This window comes from Pleurodeles waltl, chromosome 6 (genome assembly GCF_031143425.1).
Source record: "Pleurodeles waltl isolate 20211129_DDA chromosome 6, aPleWal1.hap1.20221129, whole genome shotgun sequence".
NCBI lineage: Eukaryota > Metazoa > Chordata > Amphibia > Caudata > Salamandridae > Pleurodeles > Pleurodeles waltl.
Genome location: NC_090445.1, coordinates 656,851,856 through 656,875,061, shown reverse-complemented (window position 1 = coordinate 656,875,061; position 23,206 = coordinate 656,851,856). Strand labels below are relative to the sequence as shown.

General features: G+C 42.0%; 1 protein-coding gene across 1 annotated transcript in view; it reads left to right on the top strand.

Annotated features, from left to right (window-relative positions):
• Window positions 1–23,206, top strand: part of LOC138302014 (tetraspanin-18-like) — a 162,612-nt gene that overhangs the window by 59,076 nt on the left and 80,330 nt on the right. Inside the window, exon 5 of the mRNA XM_069242436.1 lies at window positions 15,002–15,181. Coding sequence (XP_069098537.1) covers window positions 15,002–15,181 — 180 coding nt within the window. The remainder of the gene's footprint in view (window positions 1–15,001; window positions 15,182–23,206) is intronic.

Below are 23,206 nucleotides of genomic sequence, written 5' to 3'. Positions count from 1 at the left end.
GCATAATTTTGGCTGTCGTCTTCAATTGCATGCAAGTAAAAGTGGAACTGGTGAATAGAAATAATATTTGATGCATTGTATTTGATGCACTGTGGTGCGGAGGACCCTTATGTCTTATGCTGTTGATGGCTAGTCACAATTCTAGGCTATTTAAACACTTACACGCTCCATTCATCCTTTCGTCCACGCACTCACTCATCAACGTACTCATTCAACCATCCATGGGTTGACATAATATTGGATCGACTAGGAAGCAGAGGACACTTATGTTTTATTCTGCTGATGGCAAGCCATCCCATTGAAACATCCTTCCACGCACTCATTCAACAACTTACTCATTCAACTATGCATTCATTCAGTCATTAATCAATAGATGCACTCTCATCCATTCATCCATCTCTGTACACATTCACTAGTTTTCCATGTATGAACTAATCCTTCAGTGCACTCAGTCATTGAACAACTCACTCGTTTGTCTGTCCATTCTCGTGTTGCCCCATTTCTGCACTCACCCACTCATACATACAAACTCCTCAAGGAATTGCTTTTGTAAGTACTTGTTTAATTATTTAATTGGTCGTATAGAAGAGCTGTATGGCCAAATTCAAACAGAGCATCACCTTCCTTTTAAATTATAGAAGAGTTATAAGTCAGACAGACTATCTCAGGAAGGAGATGAAGGGTGTTTAACATATTAATAACACATCATCAGCAATATAAGCTCAAATCCCCGTTGCTCTTTCATAAATTGAACAATCCAGAAGGAGCCAATTAACCATGTAAAGTGATCTTTCGACTGAGGTAAGCAGCTCCCATGACAATTCCATGGTAACCTTAGCTGCACCGTTGACAGAATTATTTCTTCCACTGATAGCATAAAACAACGTAAGCAACGTTTCCCACTCCGGGGGCTATCGCCTGAGGTCCCGAAGTACAGCAGCTCTGTGGGCTCTTCCAGCTGTGCAGGTGCTCACAGTAATCATCTGAAATAGTGACGGGGCTCGTCGGCTGCAGCTGAGCCACTTTTCCTTTGCCCCAACCAGTGTCCGCTCATTTTACTGGCTGGAAGCAGTTCACAAATACAAATATCACCACGGTTACAAGTTGCGTGAAGCAGAATCCCTGGGTTAGGAGGTGAGGGGCGGGAAAACCGCTTCACCCGAATTCCAAGATGGATCGGGTGTAAATCCACCTTAGTTGTCTTTGGTGTTTCCGTGCAGAGATTCCTTCTATTGTAAGCAGGAGAAATCTGTGATTGGAAGCAGATAAGCACAGGTAGGAATAAGCCTGAAACATTTGGGTCGCACGTGTTATTCGGGGGAATTCCCCGTTCTTGCAAGGACAGGTTAGAATAGCATGGCACGGGGGAAATAGCTGGCCGACATGTGTGATTCCCGCCCCGGCAGTTCCATCCTCCCTGCACTGTAGGACTCTTGAGGTACCTCCTGTCTGGAGGGGCCATCATTACAAGTTAAACACTTCTTGGTATGCAAAATCAAGGGAGGGGAAAGGACCCCTACTCTGAATGGGATCTAGGCATCCAAATTCTTCCATTATGAGATAATGAGTCGGGCATGTGGAATATAAGTAGACCCAATTTTACCAAGTCCTTTGCAGAGGTTCCCTGTTTCCGATGCACATTTCCCACTTCCTTGCAACAGTCCGGAACGTGGCAGGGGGGAGGTCGGGGTGCCTTTGGCTGGGGGGAGGGGAGAGTGGATGCATGTGTCCCCATTCTGCTGGGAAGTAAGTACACGCCCGCAGCTGCCATCTAGGTCCGGGTCTGGTGCTTCCGGGCCCAGTATTTGTTGACCGAGGGATTCCAGGCTCGCAAACATAGGCTGCTCGGAATCATGCCTTTTCCTACACGCTAAAAAGGCATGCCAATAATGCTTGACTATGCACAATGAAGTGCACATATCAGTCAAATGATAGTAAATTATATTTATGAGTCAGCTTCCTAAGAAGCAAAGGACTTTAGCTTAAGACTACAGTTAGCCGTCCTGCCAGAGTTACTCAAAGTACTTTAGCACTTTATACTGAGTAGATTTCTTGCTCTCTTTCCTTTGTGCCACCCCTGACCTGCTGCAAAACACTCCAGTCTATACGTCCTGGTGGTGCACGCGGTGCGCCCCCCAGCAGAGTACGATAAGTAGCCTCTGCTGTGGGCAACATACAATAAGGACCCCGAGCTCTGATGTCAGTGATTAACGATTGGTTTAGCTTTTCTGGTAGACGTTCCAGCATGTGAAGATGCTTTCTTTCGAGACTTTGGTGAATTTTGAGTTGTACTATGGCAAGTTTGGCATGCCACAGGCGCAGGGTGGCACAAGTGTTCTGCTCTGACGGCATTTCAGTGGAAAGCAAGTACTGTTAAGGCATCTAAATCTATCCACATTTTATAATTTGCCTCAATTTGTACGATTTCAATGATGTCATCAATGATGTAATTCGATGTTATCAGTGATGGTATTGAACATGGCATGAGTGATTTAATATGTGAGGTCATAAACAGTGCATGGTGGGTGCAAGTTATAGCTAACTCACTGAAATATAATGGACACATTTCATTGTTTTTTTGGCTTAAAATGTTATGCTATCACCAAACTATAACGCCCCTTTCACCTTTGTTTTTTTCAGTAAATTCCAATTTTTTTAAAGCGAAGTAAGATATCACTACGATACCTAACTGTATGCAGTAGGGTCTAGGCTTTGTAATGAAACTATGTATGGAGGGAGCAGGCTGTCCGTGAATAGCTGCAATAGCATTACCATACCTAGCTGTGTGTAGTAGGGGCTTCTCACTTAATGGGGCTTAGGTGCCTGGAGAAAGACCAAGGGATTTTTCACCTTACTGCTGAGCATTTTATTTGGCTAATTGGGGTAGTTTGCGCTTAGGCCTCCATTTGTCCACATTAGGTGTCCATGCCAAATTTGCAGCGGATTCTAAAGGTATCCAGGGTTCTGCACAAAAAAGTGGGTTTTCCCCTAAAAATGGTATCAATGAAAGGTTTCCTGTGCTAAACTCACCATCATTGCCACTTTCAGGAACATGCAGAGCAGAATCAAAAAAGCAACTTTGATTACCACAGTTTTGGCATTTTTCAAAGAGGTAGCCCATCTTTTTCTAATGTTTTTGCTTTCAACTTACTTCCAGTTTGTGTGGTAAATAGGTATGAAACCCATTGTTGATCATGGAAAGTTATACATTTCTGAAGAGTAGTCAAAATTCTGAATTTCGCAAGGGGTCATTTGTATAGATCCATCAAGTATTTCCTGAAAGAAAGTAGCTGTTGAAATAAAAAATATTGAAAATGAGTAGGAAAAAACACAACAATTTATGATAACATTTTCATATGGAACGTCTAGTCATGATGGCTGATTTACAAAAGCAATATACCATTACGTCTGCTATACCTTTCTGGTTGCAGGGATATTTAGGGCATGTAGTTTGTCCAAGAACCCGAGGCACCCAGACCCAACAACTGAGTTGCACCTTAGAGCAATTAATTTGGTATAATATAAACAGTGAAAAATGGGTATCAAGGAAACCAAAGTATTTCTGAAACAGACACCTGAAACAGAGTGTAGGAGCAGTGGTCATTTGTACTTCTTTGAATTTCTGGGTACCTGTATTACCATGAGATTCAGAAGGCATTTTTCAAAAGGACTTCCTTCTTACGCACCTGCTTACATTTGGAAGGCACAAAGGTGGAGAAAAGCAATTAGTAATAACAAATATTCTACTATTCTGTGTTTCCACATATCTCTCAATAGAAAAAGTACCTCACTTGTGTGGGCAGGCCTTGCACCTGTGACAGGAAATGGCCTAAAATGCAACATGAACAGATCACATTTCATCTAAAAACTGACCCTCTTTTTTAACCATGTGGGTAGCTGTGAATTTTAGGCCCTAGCTCAGCTGGCACCTAAGGAAACCTAGCAAACTTGCATATTTTTTTAAAACTAGTCACTCAGGGAAATCCAGGGTGGGGTGACGCATGGCTCTCACCAACTTTTCTTTCCCAGAAAACTATGCAAACCTCAAACTTTGACTAAAAACACACATTTTCAATGCAAACCTCCAGCATCTGTAGGGAGCAACACATTTCCTACAACAGAGCATTCCCTAAAGTCTCTCAATAAAAATAGTAACCCACTTGTCTGGATAGGCATAGTGCCCGCGACTGAGAAGGGCTCAATACGCAATATAGTCATATTTTTTTTTCCCAAAGAAAACTCACCTTTTTTTGCAGTGTGGGTAGCTGTAGATGTTGGGTCCTAGCTCAGCTGCCACTTAGCGAAACCTACCAAACCTGTACATTTTTGAAAACGAGACACCTAGGGTAATCCAGGGTAGGGTAATGTGCATGGCTGTCACCAGGTTTTCACACCCAGAAGCCCTTGCAAACCACAAACTTTGACTAAAAAAAACATATTCAACTTATATCTGTGCAGGAAAGTTCCGTGTGTGGATCAAAAAATTACGAACCACCCAGAGTTCCCACATGTCTTACATTAACTACAGTACACCACCTGTGTGGGTGGACCAAGAGACCACTGCACCAAAGACCCTAAAGCTGTACATGGTGAGATGAGCAATAGGGGTAGATTGGTATTTTTGGCCGTGCTGGGCCGCCACCCATGGAAACCTACCAACTACAGACATTATGAAAACTAGACACCTAGTGAATTTCCCTGTAGAGTGCCTTGCATGAATCTCACAAGGTTTTCTTACTCACAATCACCCATTTTCCTTACATTTCTTTGATGGAAACATCCGGAACCAACACGAATCCACAAAATTCCTACCACCCAGCGTTCTCCCACTTGTTGTGATGAAAATGCTGCCCCCCCCTTGTGTGTCCGGGTCTAGTTCCTGCAACAGGAATGGATCAAATCAACGTCAAAGGTACTCTTCCCTTTCTAATGATACCTCCACACATGAAAATCGATGCTCAGGGACTGAGATCTGCTGCCGAGCACTGATGCAGTGAAAGTGAAATGAGCAAAGTGGCTCATTGTGCTTTCATTTTACCTGCAATGACGTCAGCATGCTATGCATGCCAATCATCATTACAGAGAAAAAAAGACAGCCTCAGTTGCTGGGGAAGCTCTTCTTTAGCACCTGAGGTGGAAAAAAAAAAAAAAAAAACAAGCACTAGGGGGTCCTTTTAAGCCCGTCCAGTGATGGTCAATGATCATCAGACACACTGGGGAGAGAGTGCGGTCTTCAGCAATTGGCCAACACTCGCACTTAAAGGGTGAACAAAAAAGCATTACAATGTTAATCGCTAAGTCTCAAAATAAAACATTTTTACCCAAAACAACACTAAACACACAGCAGAGTGCCATAGGACCAGCCACAAGTAATCCAACAATCCTCAGCTGAAGTGCAAACAATCTATTTGTGGGAAAGCTTTAAAACACCATAAATGTATCTTGGGGGCATTTCCTATAGGGCCCAGGAAACATAGGGTTACTGTAATAAATCATTTCAGGTGGAACTGCTGCTTTCCCTGCAGCCCTCACCCTCTCTCAGAACATGCTGATGGCTCCCTTATCCAGACTGGGGTACCATAAAGCAGAACAAATATGCAAATTGGCTCACAAACGGCATTACGGGGTGCTCCTGGCCGGGAGCAGTGAGTAATAAACGAGTGGCTTCAGTCACTCATTTATTATTATTTTTCCCACATAATTTGGGTGCCCCAGACCCACCCCGGGCACCCAGCTAACTTTGTTTTGTTGGTGGCTGTAAGGGGACCCCAAGGCCCCCATGAACCCACTGACTGCAGGCACTCTAAAGGAGTTGGCCTTCTTGTGCTGTCAGCTGGCAGGAGCAGTTTCTCTTTTGCTCCCGGTTGAGTGAATACAGTGCAGTTCTCTACTCATTTTGGCTGGCTTGGAGGAAAATCAATGGGATGACCAGCGCCTTCCACAACCATGCAAGGATGTGGGTGACATGCCAGCAAAGAACTCTATGATGTCCACAGGAAATGGGGGTCTCTTGGGACTTTCAATTTGCGTTCAGTCCTCAGGTCATGGGACTCGCCCGGGCCCTAGCCCACCTGGGGGAATTTGAAAAAAATGGTGTCTCCCCGTATCATTTAAAAAAAAAAATCTTGAGGTCCAGGGGTACTCCAGAGAAACTGCAAAACAGGATTTTTAAAACAATTTTAGCAAAAGGAGGGTTTCCTATGAGACCCCCTTGTGAAGGTTAGGAAGTCAGGGTCTCTCTACCCTGCCCCCTTATATCTTTTTTAAAAAAAATTCTGAACTGAGAACTAAGGGCCTCATTTATGAGGAAGTCACACAGTGCAGCACAATAATTCTCCTTGACAGGGAAAGGGCAGGAATGAGCCGTATTTAAGACAATATGGCTAATTCCTGTCCCATCCTAAGCACTGGTGCACAATGGGCTGCCTAGCGCCTAACACAGGCACCCTTGCACCGTGGTGCAAGGGTGCTTGCATTGCATGCAGGATTATTTTTATGCAGGAATGGGGCAACTTCCTTTGCAAAAACAATCCCGGGAGGCATATGTCTCTTTCTATTTGTGCTGCAGAATGCAGCATTCATAGAAAGAAGAAACAAGACAAAACGAGGAGAAATAGAGATATCTCTCCTCATTATACCTCCCCTAGGAAGGTGTAAGATTTTAACACATCCCCAAGTTCGTGTAAACCCGGGGATGTGTCTAAGTCTGTGGGAGTTGCGTGGGAACACCCACACAATGCCCACTGAATGTCTTTCCAGGGCAGAGTAATGTAACACAGCGATTTGCGTTTCTCCAGATTTGATATTTAGAGCCACTCAGAGCCACGCAAAGTGGCTTTGCATGGCTTCAAAAATCTGTCTTAAGGTTTGTGTCACTAACGCACCATACTGGGTGCTGCAAAAGTGACACAAACGGCCTCATACATAGGCCCCTAAGTCTTGAGTCCTCTTATGGCTTCTGCAACATTTCTATTCATGATATGGTCAGCCAGTCACTGCACTTGCGCCACAAAAGCCCCCTTCAGCCAATATCAAGGCTTGATTCATTACATTTCAGCCCAGCTGTCAATATATCTATACATTTTGAACCATATTTCTCTAAAACATAGTTACACCAAATCTAAAAAAGCACGTTTTCTGGGTAAAGATCTGACTTTCTGCCAAATTTGGTTTTGGCTGTTGTGTTGTCCCTATGGAAATTGCATAGGGAAAAAGTGTCTTGGTGCATCCCCTTTTATTCGTCCCCTGCTTGATAGATCACCTAGAAACATTCCAGGAAGGAGCCAAGGTGGATGAACTTTTTTTGGAAAGCTTTGTGAAGATTCATCAAACGCCACCAAAGTTAATATCAAAACAAAAATGATTGTAAACACCCATCCACACCCTAACTAGTACATAGAGGTTACTCTTCCCAGTATGCCCTATTCTGAGTAATATGTTGCATGAAAAAAACTACTCCTGGAAAGAGCAATTACTACAGGGCACAAAACCAATTTCAGATGTGCTTACTGCTTATGCATGTTGGAGCTGTTCCTCCTTCTACTTGCTTGGACGGATCACATTGCGCTGCATCATTTTTCTTACTTGTAGCTGGCAGTTGCATCAGCCCTATTATCATTGGAGTGGGAGAACTAGTCTAGCCAGCCTAGAGGTGGGGCCGCATTTTGGATGGACTTGTAGTTTACAAATCGTGTTGGGAAAATTCATATAACTATTATGGATTTGGATAATTCAGGAAAGCACTTGTACTTTTCTGTACTCATATCTATTAATTAATTTAAAGATCAGTTATATAAAACCCATATAACTATTAGCAGTTCCACAGGTCAAAATAAAAACTGATAAAAACTGCTAGAACCACATGCATACTAGTTGCCATTAGACACTTTTACTTCCCTTAGGTTATCTATTCATTAATGTGAAAATCTCATAATGATTATTGAGCCTCTGCCTGGCAGTCCACAATCTTTCAATGAACTTAGCAGCATCCTGTGCCAAACAAGATTCAATTGAGCACCCTCTAAAATCTGAGGTGAGTACAGTTAGCATCATCCAAACTGTATTTTTGTCATTATTCCCCCAACCCCAAGTTGAATTCAGCATCCTTTTTGATAAGTCTCATAGGGTCCACCTTATCTGTACAGTTCTTTATGACTCAGGAGTAGAACTCTGTTGGACCTGGACCTTTTTGCTGGGTTATCCCTAAACTTTTTGCCTTCTTCCTCCTATTTTTTCTGACCTGCTTTTTTGGATTTATGACTCTGGGCACTTTGCCACTGCTAACCAGTGCTGCTAAAGTACATATACTCTCTGTCTAAAATGTATTGGTGATTGCTTTTTTCATGATTGGCATATTTGATTGACCAGTAAGTCCCTAGTATAGTGCACCTGGTGGCCCAGGGCCTGTAAATCAAATGCTAGAAGTGGGCCTGCAGCACAGATTGTGCCACTCACATGAGTAGCCCTGTGAACATGTCTCAGACCTGCCACTATAGGGCTGTGTGTGCAGTTTTAAACTGCCATGTCCACCTGGCAGGTGCACCCAGTTCCCAGTCCCAAACCTTCACTTTTATTACCTTAAGTCACCCCTAAGGTAGGCAAAAGGCCATGGGCAGGGTGCAGTGTATTTAAAAGATAGGACATGTACTGGTGTGTTTTACATCCCATGATAGAGAAATACTACTAATTTGGGGTTTTACTATTGCAAGGCCTATCTCTCCCATAAGGTAACGTGGGGATTGCCTTGAAATATTCTTCAAGTGTAATTTCCCAATGTGAGCAGATAGAGTTATGGTGTTTGGAGACTCTGAACTCACAATTTTAAAATACATCTTTTGGTGAAGTTGTTTCTTGAACATAGTTTGAACATGCCACTTGTAGAAAGTGGGCATTTTCTTGCTTAAGCTTTGCTGAATACACATCTGGGCCAGGATGACAGTTGGTTTAGACAGTCAGACAAAGGGAGCTGAGGTATGTCCTGCATATTCTGGTGGGCTTTCATAGGCTAGAGTGGTGGGAGTAGCTGACACCTGCACCTGAAAAGGGCTGTGCCTGTCGTCACACAAAAACATTCTCCAACCCCCTGGAGTGTGTCTGGGGCCAAGGCAGGAAAGCAGGGTCTGGTGCTCTACAAAGAGTTCTCTTTGAAGTTTGCCTACTTCAAAGATGGAAATGAGTATAAGTACTGGACCTCTGACCCCACAAAGTTAGAACACGTATGGACTGTGGACATTCTGCCAGGAAGAAGAGCTAGATGCTGTAGAAGGGACTGCATAGCAGACAGTGAAAAGCGCGACGGGTGCACCTGCACCTGTCACACAGCCGCAACACCGCCGGCTCCATTTGGAGCCGGCTCCTGTGTTGCGGCCGAGATCCCCGCTGGGCCGGCGGGCGTAAAACAGGTTTCCGCCCGCCGGCCCAGCGGGTTCTCAAAATAGACCCCGCGGGAGTGCAGTTGCATTGGCGGCCGCCCGGCGGTTCAACCTTGGTGGGAAGGTTGTAATGAGGGCCTTTATCTGGCAGCACCTGGGCTCCTCTGCTGAGAGCCCTGTCATGCCAAGTGGTACCAAATCCAGTGTTTGGTGCTCCAAGGAGAAACTCCAAGCATCCACTCACTGCGTAATTTTGAACTAATGCATCACTGGAAGGATTTGATGCATCGTCACTTCCTGCACCAGAGCGTGGTCCCCGCTTGATGCAACAACCACGGTTTTCGACCCAGGCCCCAGCTTTCCATTGCAGCATGTCAGAAGAACCACCGCTTCCTGAGTTTCGAGCACCATATCACTTAAGTCCGTGATGCACTCTGATGTAGGACCTGCTTCATCGGTGTGAGATCGACAAATCGCTGCTTGACTTCCGATGCATCACTGAAGCATTGTCCCTGGGCCCAATTTTCTTTGTCGACACCACACCACAGTAAGGAACCACTGCTTCTTGCTGCCAACAACGCATCACCTTCCTCATGGCAGCAAGGAACAGGTGCATCACCTCCCCTGCCTAGCAGTAAGGAATCAACGCCTCACGTCTCCTGTGGGCCATCTTTGTTTTGACACATCACAGGTACTTTGCCTCAGTCAAGCAGTTCACTGATTTCAAGGAACTACAATTGCATTTAAACGTTTAAAAAGTGATATCTTTACTTGTGTATGTTGGATGTTTGTTGGTTTAGTCTTGTTATACTCAGACAAATATTGACTATTTTCCTAAACTGTGTGGAGTCCTTTTGTAGTGTTTTCTCTGCATTACTGTGTATGTGGGTACAAATACTTTACACATTGCCTCTGAGACAAGCCTGACTGCTCATGCCAAGCTACCAAGGGGTGAGCAGGTGTTATTTTAGCTCTGTGGCTCCTTAACCCTGACTAGAGTGAAGGTCCCTACTTGGACAGGGTGACAACCACTGCCAACTAGAGACTCCATTTTCAACAAATGCAAATGGACTAAAGAAGGATGCAAGCTCATCTATGCATTTGGGTCATGATGTCATTATTATAGCAGAGACAAGACTTGGCTTTGGGACCACTCCATCGCACTGACAAAATGCCCTAGATATTAAAATTACCTAGGGCAGTTTATCAGCACCTAAAATAAGTTATATTTTTATTTTTTTACAATTAGAGAAAGTGTTCTGTCTGATGACATTGCAATTGATTGAATTTTCTTGGTGTTATTTGTAGGTCCACGTACACTACCGTTGTGACATTTGCACTTTCTAGGTCACTAGTGGTAGAGTAAGCGTGAGACAGATATCTCCGTTATTTCTTTATGGGTGTCTACCTGCTTGGACCACATATTGTTTGATATGTTTTCATTTTTTTAAGGAAAAAAAGTGGTGCTGGCACCTTTAAATTCTGGAACAATTTTCAATTGTTCTTGACAATCATTTTAGTTTTATTCGCACATGGACTATGTCAGAACACATGTTAATGGTGTGCATTTTTCTTTAGTGCTTGGTACAAGTAAGTATCCCTCCTTTTGCGTAATATTTCTTCATATGCAAAGAAAACACTCTCTAAGGAGGTACAAAAATATAGCAGGCACGCTTCAGGTGGTGATAGGGGCCAGTCTATGCAGCTTTCCTGTACCAGCTACATTTGTAGAGTACCTCACAGGACCTGGGAAGGTTATAACAAGTTAACAGCTACTTTCCCCTTAAGAGCAAATGTTATAGTCTTCTTTATCAAATGTTTGATATACTATACTTGCACATTACTTTGGGGGAAGCAAAGTGATGTCTTGCTTTAAGTGATACCATAGAATGTGAAGAAACTTGCAATGACATCAGAAATTAACTGAGTTCCATTGTCACAGACAACATGCTTAAGAAGACCATCTCTGTTTGAAAATTTCAAACACTTCATTTGATGATATATTCTAAGCATTTTAATGCAATCAATTTACTGTAATAGTCCGCCACATCAATTTTCGCATGGTTAAAGGTAGCTTGTTCACTGGATCTAATAAATCTGCTCCCGTTTTTTGCCATGGGCCTTCTGGAAAGATCACAGGAGTCAGAGGGCTGGCACATATTCTGCATCTTTGCATACCTGCAACTCATGTAAATACACCTCAACATCCTTGTCCATGGTGACCCATCGATAGAGTGCTCTGAATCATTTCTTGGTACTTGTCATTTTCACATGCATTTCATGGGTGGGTGCAATAAGTAAGAAATGGGTAGAAGCTGCATTATTTCTTATGTCAATCTTATCATCAGTAGTTAGTTCATTCTTAATATTCCATAATAATTTCAGAGTAAAATCTAACATTTTCTCTTTTGGCTAACCTCCACTGATAAATTTTGTCAACATGGCATATTCAGTATCTTATTGTATACTAGTCATCCACTGCTTGCGATTCAACATGTGTTTATCATTTGGCAAATTACCTGAACATGCAACCACATTATCTTCAGACCATTAATTGCCACAAATGTCAGTGTCACATGCCATTCTAGACAAGAAATCAGCAGTGACATTAGTTATACCAGATATATACTCTGTCGTAAACACAGATTTGTGTAATTTGAATGGTAGCTTTGTAGTGCATGGGGATACCTTTTTGGAACCATATTTCTGTAGAATGCTTACCAGAATATGTGGTCTGTTTTGTTGAGAAATGGTTTGCCCCTCAAGGAGCTCTTAAATTTGGCCAATGCCACACACATGCTAGAATTTCTCCTCCTATCAGAGAATACTTTCAGTTTGCATGAAGCAAAATTTATAAGTTTGCCTTCATGTGAACCAACTTGGCTTAAGACAGAACCCAAACCTACTAGCATCAACTGTTTCAACATAATCCAGAGATTAATCAAATTACTTCAAAAACTGAACCTTTTGCTGTTCACCTTTCATGTTTTTTCACAACTCTCCCTCCCAAATGAAGTCAGCATCCTTTTTTAATACGTCTCAAGTGTCTTGATTATAATGGAAACCAGACTTGGCTTTTAGACCACTCCATCAACACTTATAATATACCCTATGTATTGGAATATCTAGGGAATTTCAAGTATTAGAATAAGGATATTTCATTAGCACCTATAACAATTTACAAGGCAATTCTGACATGGTCTTTCCTTAGCTGGTATATTCTTGTACATCTCAATGGAGACACTTGTAATCCTAGAGCCAGTCACCACAAAGAGCTCCACAGTGGATTGATTCATTTATACAACGCTTCTGTGTGGGCATTTTTATTGCATTTGTGAAGAATTGCCACCAAAAAGAGCACTCCCTTCATTTGCTCCTCAATGTCCAGAGCATCGTCATCCTCTTCATGAACAACTCTACCTTCTTGGGACAGCTTCCAACTTTGGAGAAAAGATCCCTTTACCACTCTTTTGGCAACTCTTTCTTAAGGCGGGGGTGTTTCTATTTAATTCCAGATGGTTATTAGCTCCACAGTGGTACCATGCATTATTGTGTGGTTCTTGATACTTGAGTTTGTTTACAGTGAATGTTCTTTTGAATTTGGTCAGACTATTTCTGGATTGTACAAGGCTGACTTCATTACTTGCAATTCACGTCTCTTCAACATTTGTATTACTTTGGCTGATCATTCCAAACTTTTAATAGTACTGATTACTTTAACCAGTTTGAGTTTTTGTGGCAAAGCAGTCTTCCCTGAGCCTTTGTGGAAGTGGTCTGCATCACTATTTGATCACATATCATTTCATCCATGTCTTTAAAGACGCAAGTTGATGCTAACATACACAGAGTTTCTGCATAGGCTTCAAAAGACCCCTCTTGTGCTTGATCCCTGTAATAGAAATTGTTGTGCTCCATTATTATACAAAAAGTGGTATCCAAAAAATTCCCTTATCATTTTTTGCTTCTATGTATGTATCAGGTTTCTCCAAAGCAGTTATGTTGTAAAAGAGGTGCTTTCGGTCAGACCCCAGGCAATTGTGCGATAGTACATGCTTCTTTTTCGCACTATAATCCATTCCAACAATGGCATCTACGAGCATTTTAAAGCTCCTAATCCTGCGTTCCCTTGGTCCCCTGTTTTTTTTAGAAAGGTGTTCGGCATAATTGCTGCGTTCAAGAATCTGTGATGAAGTAGGATGAAGTACGATCATGTAGCAAAAGTGAAAACAGATTCAAAACAATGTAAGTTCCACTTAGACGGAAAGGAGGATTTAGCATATTCTCACAGAATAGGTAGAAAAAATGAATGATGAAACACTTGACTGGGGTTTAATTTAAAGGGCGGGTGTGCAGTATCCCAGAGTAGCTGAACGGACTAATGTGCAGGAGCAATCACAGTAACAACATACTGCTTTCCATGAGGATGGATTAACAGGCACGAAAGTCGAATAGCCAGTGAGGGTACTCAAGGGTTAACAACTGCTGACCTGTCTCCAACAGATTAAAATACTCCAGCTCTGTTTACGATGGTCTGTGGATCACAGGCACCAGCAGCAACTGGTAATCACTCCATTAGGTGGTGCTCACAGTTTACTGGGCAGCAGCCCAAGCTCTGAAGGTGTGGATGGACAAGACAACACCTGCAAGGCAGCGCCGAGCACTGAGGGAAGGGTCAGTGGGGAAAGCACAGCTAACGTGACAGAGAAGCTGGAAGGGACCACTGCCGGTGCTGATTTAAGGATGGGCGAAGGCACAATTTGGAGACTAGCAATCACGAAAGGCCTACCCACACAGTAGTAGATGTGTTGGAAGTGTAACAGATGACCTGTGTGAGAGGGTATGTCCCATCCCATCATTAGATACACTGTAATAATGACAGGAACCACTGACTTCAAGAGCGCGGCCAGCTTATTCTGCACAGCAAGTTACCTCATATTGAATGCCAGAACAGCCACCTGCCAAACACCACGCATATCTCACATCCCAATGACAAACTCCACATGTGAGGATGCAAATACACAAGGAAACAAGGGCGGGGAAAGGGAAGAGATGAGGGATATATTACCATTAGCCACTATTGTACGTCATGCTACGAGATGAAATGGGTGAGAGTGAGGATGAGGAGAGCCGGGTGAGGCAGCAAAACAAAGGTTGGGGATGAGAAGCAACGGGCAAGAGAGTGTCATGGAGCGGGTGGGGAAGAAGCACATGGGTGAAAAATCAACTGAGAGGAAGTACACAAGGGCGAGCTCAACGTGCAGGGGGCAGGTAGAAGCACCTGGGTAACAAACAGAAAGCAACACGAAGTGCAGGGAGGAAAAGTACACAAGGGAGAGAGCTAGAAAACATGTACACTCTGGAAAAAATATAGTGCTTGAAAAGCGAGCAGTGGAAGCATAGAAGCTAGCCGATCAAATGAGTTGATAAGAAGACTATGCTCCATGGGAGGTACAAACACGATATTGATAAGCTGGGAAATAAATAAGAAGCAGGTAAATGAGAGTGACTAGAAAGCTGAAGAAGCTCCTGTAAGTTCTTGCAGGTAATCACTTCTGATCACAAGATTGCTTAAAGAGGGGCAGATTCTCCCCCATTGCTATGAATCAAATTTCTTGTTCTCTTTTTTTCAGATGTCCTGTTGTGGAATCTCCGGACCTGACAATTTTGGGAATGGCTCCCTTTTTCACAAGCTCTATCCAACAACACCGTGGCCAGATGCCTGCTGTAGCCGAAACAACCCAGTGCTGTCTGACAGCATCCTAAACAGAAACCACTGTATACAAAACGAAACAGGATTTGTTAATAACCAGGTAAACACTGGTGGCAATTATGATCTTGGTGTCAAAACTCTCTGGGCAGGTAACAACAGGCCCCGACTGATGATCCTTGCAACAGAAGTGCCACAAAGTTCACTTAATGTAAAATGCCCTTAAATCTCAATTTAACAAAGTGCATTCATTAAGGATAGTACTTTGTTTGGTGCCCCCGAGTAGTTTCACTAACTTTTCCAAAATAAATGTACTTCACATTTAAAAATTGCTCGCTCAGTGTTTGTAAGATGTCTCCAAGTGCTGGGTTGGTAGTGGCTCAGTGGCTCCTTCAGTGTAAATTCCAGTGAACCAGAGGCTCAGTACTTGGAAGGTGTCACAGCTGAGTAACCTTGATAAGCTAAAATGAAAGTGGGGAGAGGAAGGGAGGTGGAGGCGCACACGGAGAATTCAATTATATATTGTTGTAAATATCCTTTACACATGTGGCATTATTTTCATCTGCACTGATACACAAGTGTGCATTTACATATCAGAGTGACTGTTTAATACATTTAAACAGGAAAAACCTCAAGACAATTGGTACACACCTTGTGGCCAGGGTCTGCACATACCTCTCCACAAGCGGCCAACCCCTACTATTCACAGAAATTGGACATACACAGTGGAGGGTGTATGCAAGGCACGACATGGTGTCACAACAGGCCCTGCAACTATAATACAATAGCAGATCAGCATGTGCATTAGGGGCTGCCAAAGGGCATCGCCTGTGGCTGGCCCTGTGCCCACCCCTTCATTACCACATAACACCGTACTTGCTCATCTTTGAGCACTTTACAGAAAAGGTTGAAAAAAGAGCCTGTTCAGTGATGCTAAGTGATCAGTTCCCTGCAAGTGACGAGTGCATCCATCCTTCGGGTGAATACAAGTAAAAAGACAATTACATAATTCCAAAGTGATCCACTTTTGAAATATCCAAGTTTGTTTGTATCTTTCAAAAGCTTACAGACAAACGTATATGAGTCAAACCATTGCTGTACATTGTTGCAGAGGTGGCCCCTCCATTATGATGGAGGAATGTCACCCTACAGCTGAAAGGCAACAGAAAGCAGAAAAATAAGATGATAATAAAACTATTTCATTATCATTTTATTTTTCACTTAGCCAGTCTGTCGAGTCTAGGTTGGGGCGGGGCCATCTTCTGCATCATCAGTAGGGAAGAGGAGTGGTATGTGCACTGTAAATGCGCATGTCGGTTTGGCCAGCCATTTTAGGCTGGCCAAACCAACATGCACACTTAGAACTCTCCACCCTAGCTGCGTTGCACAGCCGGGTGGAAAACCAGCACAGGCTCCCAGTCCCTAACTGAGTGCAATTTCAGCCCTCTCAGACCAATCCAGGCACTTCTGTCATGCTTGGTAACGGCATGAGGGAGGCGTCTGGATTGGGTGGGGAGCAGAGAAGCACTGTGGCAGTGGGAGCAGCGGAACACTGAGGCGGCGTCAGGCAGCAGCAGATAAGTCGTTTTCTTTTTTTTTTTATTCCCCCTATCCCACCCTCCCCCACTCTGCACGCTACCTCACCAAGTGTTGCAGTCAGCAACTGCCACTGTGTTGTATCATTCCTCATTCACAAAACCCCTGGGACACTGTCAGAATCATTGGTTGATCTCAGTAATTTAAAAATAAATTGTTATATAAATATGTGTTATCAATGATGTCATTTAGAATGTCATGAGTGATATAATATGGTAGGTCATAAGCAGTGCATGAAGGGTGGTCCAAGTTTATAGTTAGTTCAATATGGAATAGCTGGTGTATTTCAGTGATTTTTGAGCTCTTCTCGCATTCCAACACTTAACTATAAAATACCTATAGCACTTCTTTTTTTAGTGATTTTGTATTTTTTAAGGTTATGTTGTTAGCACCTAACTATAATGTAAATTGAACCTTTGCTTTTTCAGTCTAGCTATCTATCTATCTATCTATCTATCTATCTATCTATCTATCTATCTATCTATCTATCTATCTATCTATCTATCTTTTAAACTTTATTTGTTTTCGTTCCTCCCCTTGTTTTTCATGTTTATCCTGATTTTCCTCCATTTATTTCCTTAATTTGTTACTTTCCTCTTCTTGTCTTCTGTCTCAAGGCCAGAATATTCGCCTCTATCTCCCTCATTCCTTTGTGGAGATCTTCAATGTATTTTTTAGCATATTTAATAATAAGGTACACTTGGCACTAGACCTGGAAACTGAGACATTTTTAGAAAGGCTGTATCCCATTTATACATAATATGATCCTGTTCGTAGATGTGTTAAGGTCACTGAGACCCACATTAACAAATGAAAACTAAATATAAATGCTGAACAGTGATGGGACATATATACAATAAATATGTCACTATGTAAGTTATATAAGATTTGACGATATGATCAACAATGACATTAAAGTGAATAGATATACCCACAATGCATGCAAATCGCGAACCGAATCTCTGATGAAAAATGTTTTTATACTAATAGCACTACGGATGAAGCAATGTCTCATTATGGGCATAAGTGAGATAATATAAATAGGAGACATAGAAAACGCCCTCATTAACCGTGAGCAAGACTTGTAAGTCAAAACTCCTTGGTGGTGGTGAAGGTGATGAACCAATATTGAAATAAAATTGTATGGACTTTCCTGGAGTGCAGCGTCCAAGCATTTTTGTTTGAAAAAAAAAAATATATATATATATATATATATATATATATATATATATATATATATATATATATATATATATATATACATACACACACATATATATGTGGTTATGAAAATGCTCCTATTTTAAAATTAGGCGCCTTTTATACAAATGCTGAATATATGCAGCCGCCTCCCTCTTGAACTACTTTGGGGTGCTGTATATATGCGGATGTCTCTCTTTTTAACAATATTAGCCCCTTTAAAAATACATTATGCCTCAAATTATTGAAAACATATTCCTCCTCTCACATTTTAATTGTTAATTACACATCTGCATTAATGTCTCAATGCTTATTTATTTCCGCCTCCTTAGAAAAGGCTTTGAATTCAACATCTCTAATTCCAACAAATATTGTTCAGGAGTGCCTCACTTTTGACTTGATTACATAATGTTATTGTTGTAGTTATACATTAGACCTCGTGGTGACACTGACTGACTGATGCTGGTGTTGGAAGTACTTACTTCACTCTGCTTGTCAGAATATTTTACTGAAATGGGTGAGGGTGATATCTGAGGGCCCAGAAAATGTGTGAAAAAAAGAAACCTCTCATTTCTTCATTTATTGCAGTATCCTCTGCAGGAAAAGTATTTTAGATTTACAGCTTTGATTCCATCAAGTTGGCATTTGTGTGTGCCACAGGTTTGTGATAAATACAAAATACTAGTGCTCTTGTTGATCATTAGCACTTTGTGATAAATCTAAGTTGATCATTATGGAATTAACTTGCATACTGCTGCTATTGTTGAAATTAAGACCCATATTTATACTTTTTGACGCTAAACTGCGCTAACGCAGTTTAGCGTCAAAAAATTTAGCGCCGTCTAACGCCATTCTGAAGCGCCATGCGGGCGCCGTATTTATGGAATGGCGTTAGCCGGCGCTAGCAGACCAGCGCTGCCTGGTGTGCGTGGAAAAAAACCACATAGACCAGGCAGCGCCGGCGTAGGGGGGAAATGGCGTTAGGGCGTCTTAAAATGGGGCAAGTCAGGTTGAGGCAAAAAAATCGCCTCAACCCGATTTGCGCCATTTTTTTCGACGCCCAGACGCCATTTAAATGACTCCTGTCTTAGTAAAGACAGGAGTCATGCCCCCTTGCCCAATGGCCATGCCCAGGGGACTTATGTCCCCTGGGCATGGTCATTGGGCATAGTGGCATGTAGGGGGGCACAAATAAGGCCCCCCTATGCCACCAAAAAAAAAAAAAAAATTATACTTACCTGAACTTACCTGAATGTCCCTGGGGTGGGTCCCTCCATCCTTGGGTGTCCTCCTGGGGTGGGCAGGGGTGGCAGGGGGGGTCCCTGGGGGCAGGGGAGGGCACCTGTGGGCTCATTTTGAGCCCACAGGCCCCTTAACGCCTACCCTGACCCAGGCGTTAAAAAGTGGCGCAAATGCGGGGTTTTTTGACCCGACCACTCCCGGGCGTGATTTTTGCCCGGGAGTATAAATACGACGTCATTTTTTTAGACGGGAACGCCTTCCTTGCATCTCATTAACGCAAGGAAGGCGTTCACGCAAAAAAATTACGCTATTTGCCCATACTTTGGCGCTAGACACGTCTAACGCCAAAGTATAAATATGGCGTTCGTTTTGCGCCGAATTTGCGTCGAAAAAAACGACGCTAATTCGGCGCAAACGGAGTATAAATACGGGCCTAAATGTTTGACTCTGCATGTCAGAATGTTTTACTGACATGGATGAGGAAGATATTTGACAGCTCAAGGAAAATGTGCCCCCATTTTAGCTTATTAGAGCACTAACCATATGTTCTATGACAAACGGTCCCCCCTGCGTTTCTTCATTTCTAATAGAATTTTTTAATCTTTGCTGCTTTGACTCCATCAAGATAGGGTTCAGGTGTTCCACACTTTTGTCATAAATACAGAATTTCAGCATTCTACTTTTCCATTAGAGCACTGCAATGGAGCTGCCATAGAACAATAGGGAATCAACTAACACACTGATGCTGCTGTTGGAAGTACATGTTATACTCAGAATATCAGAATTCGTTCAAACATGACTGAGGAAGGTAGTGTGAACCTATGTAAGATGTTTTCTCATTTTAACTTCTGGAGCACTTTCTATAACCTCAATGAGAGAAAACATTTTTTTCGCAAACAAGATACATCAAAATGGTTAACGTTTTTTACAGGGGAAAATCGCCTGAGAACCCGTCAGAATATAACACCACCAATAAATGATTTATATCATGAGTAAAAGTTATTACCCTTTTTATGTGCTCAATTTGTTGATCCTCAAAACCTGGTATTCACTACAATGCATTACTGTCAAGACCATGCCTACAGGCCTATTAATTGTTTCCTCAAGACATTGTCCATATTTTGGTTAGTCAATCAAGGTGGGCTGGTCCCTATCAGTGTGCTGACCCTGCTCGCTTATTTTTGTATTCATTTCAGGCAGTAGGGATCATGTCACTGAGTCCTGTAATGGCTGCCACAACATATTGTGCATGTGGTGGTCAGCCAATCAGGATTGACTAAGCCACCTTAAACTGGCTAAATGTTCGCACATAGCTAACATTTTCACTCCTTCATGCCCAAACCACGCCCCTCTTTAAATGCTAATTTCACAAAAACAGCTGAACAGATTTACACCAGGTCACAGAACAGACACTTTCTCAGTGAAGTTTTAAATTTTGCCAAATCTGTTGTATGCCTATTAAGTCACTTTTTCTGTGTCAGAGAGCAAAGCTTCCTATAGGAATTAACATGGGAAATTTTACTTTGAGATACCCCTTTCTGTTGACCCACAGTTGACGGATCTGGCCAAACCTTCCATAACAACGCAGAGGTAAATGAACAAACATTTTATATATGTGTGTATATACAGTATATCTTTATATCTATATCTATCTATATATCTATATATCTATCTATATATATATATATATATATATATATAAATCTATATATACATATATAGATATATATATTTTCTATATCGATATATCTATATTGATATAGATATATATATTTCCTCTGCTCGGTCCTCATTCGAACTTAGGAGTTCTTCATAAAATGCGGGGTACATTCTCAAGCAGCTGGTCCATGCTGCTGAATATTTTCCTTTACCTTGCTCCGAAACAACCAGCCGAGTTGCACCGGATACAACAATCTTGCTTTATTGATATTTCATTATTTGCTTCACGCAACGACCCTGATGAAAACAACCTGATGCGTTTCAGTCCGTTCTGGACCTTGCACACAGATTATTACAAAGTCCTTTCTCACTGTTTAAAATATCAATTTATGAGTGTGCTCTCAAACTCAAACTTAAAGTGACCACATCTTTAAAAATCTCAAACAGTGTTTATCTCCATCACACTCTTTTCTGCATATTCCACCCTGTGTCCTTGAAAGCCTTGGCACTGGTATTTAACTTTAACTGAAGCAATTCACAAATTATATTTTATCCCATTTTATTGTTGTTTTGTTCAGAGTCTCACTGCTCTCCTCGTGCATTCTGGTTCACATAGGAACAAGCCACTCTCCAATTTCCCTGTTCTTTAAACTGACTACATGTCCCGACCACGCGTTTATTTACACATGACATTTTTCAAATCATTTATGTATTTGGTGATTTTGAATTCTCGCTTGACGAAGTTTTCATTTCTCTTCATGTATCATCCACATACATCTGATCATCTATCCCACTTTGTGCCTGTGTGGTGATGCTCCACACCATGATTTTCCCCTCACAAGTCCTTCAAAATCTCTTACATCGTTGTTCGCTGTCTCTTTTCCATCGTTTTTTATTTCCATTTGAGCTTGAGTATTATCAATAAAGCAAGATTGTTGTATCCGGTGCGACTTGGCTGGTTGTTTTAGAGAACCGTAAAAGGAAATAAATATATATATATATATATGTATTTACTGAAAAAAAGGCTAAAGGGACATTATAGTTAGATTCACGTTTTACTCACACAAGCCATAGAAATTCAAGTTATAGTTATAGTTATACTTGTTTTAAGAAACTATAACCCATGGCCTAAAGTTACTTAATGGCACAAGTTTTAGGCCCGTATTTATACTTTTTTTGCGTCGCATTTGCGTCGTTTTTTGACGCAAAAACGGCGCAAACTTGCAAAATGCCATTGTATTTTGTAGGTTTGCGCCGTTTTGCGTCAAAAAGCGGCGCAAATGCGGCGCTAAAAAAAGTATAAATACGGGCCTTAGTTTCTTCAGATAAGTATAACTATAAGTATAACTATAACTGCTGAAATTCTATGGTTTGGTATGGGTATAATTTGAACCTAACTAAAACGTCCCTGTAATCTTTGCTTTTGTACGTGAATTTCTATGTTTTTTTTAAACATGAAGTAATATATATTTATTTATCATACTTTTATACAACCACTGCCGCATACGGCCAGGTCCTGCAGAAAACCAGCCAGCAAACACCCAAACCCCACTCTGCACACAGCCTTTGGCTGCAGGGGTGTGGTGTGTGATTGGGTGTTTTTTTTATCATTTGGCTTCGGATCTGCAGATGCTTTGTGAAATTACACTGGGGGGTGGCCATTCTGAGTGCTGTAATTTTTTGCCGATGTGGCGTTGCTCAGAGACCCTTCCATGTGTTCTATGGGGTCAGGAAACCTCTATCCTGACCCCTTATGTGTGTTTCTAGTTACGTTTTCTCCCCAGGGGTGCAGCCGAGTAACAAAATGGTGGATGCAACTTTCAGGTTGCCATCAGCCAATCAGGGCCTTGCTTTGTGCTCGGGATCCACGGATCCCCTGCAGGCGAATCAGCTGATGATTTGCATCCCTAGATATCTATATATTTTTACCTTTAATAACTTACTGAACAGAGTAACACCAAATTACAAAAAGGGATCTTTCTGGGCCAAAATCTATCTTTCTGCCAATTTTGTGTGTATGCAACATGATTGGCTGGGTGCGGTTGAGGGAGTTGAAGTGGGTGATGTGGCTGTGTCAGTATGTGTGTCACTTGCATATGGCATTGATATTGTTGTATATGTTGTGTTATGTTGCAGCGTGTAACATTCAGGTGAATGTTGTGTGGCGGTTGCTGTCATGACGTGCAGGTATGATGTTATATGTGTTTGTGTAGATGAGTATGTAGTTTTATTGGTTGTGTCATGTGTGGGTGTTGTATCAATAGTGTGTGTATGTTGTGTCATGAATGTATGTCAGTGTGTGTTTAGGGCATGTACATGTGGTGGTGGAATGGCAATGGATAATGGTGTGTAGGTGGTGTATTGTGTGTGATGCAGAGGGACACATGTGGTAAAGGTACTGGTTGTGTATTTGTGTGTGTGTAACTTACCT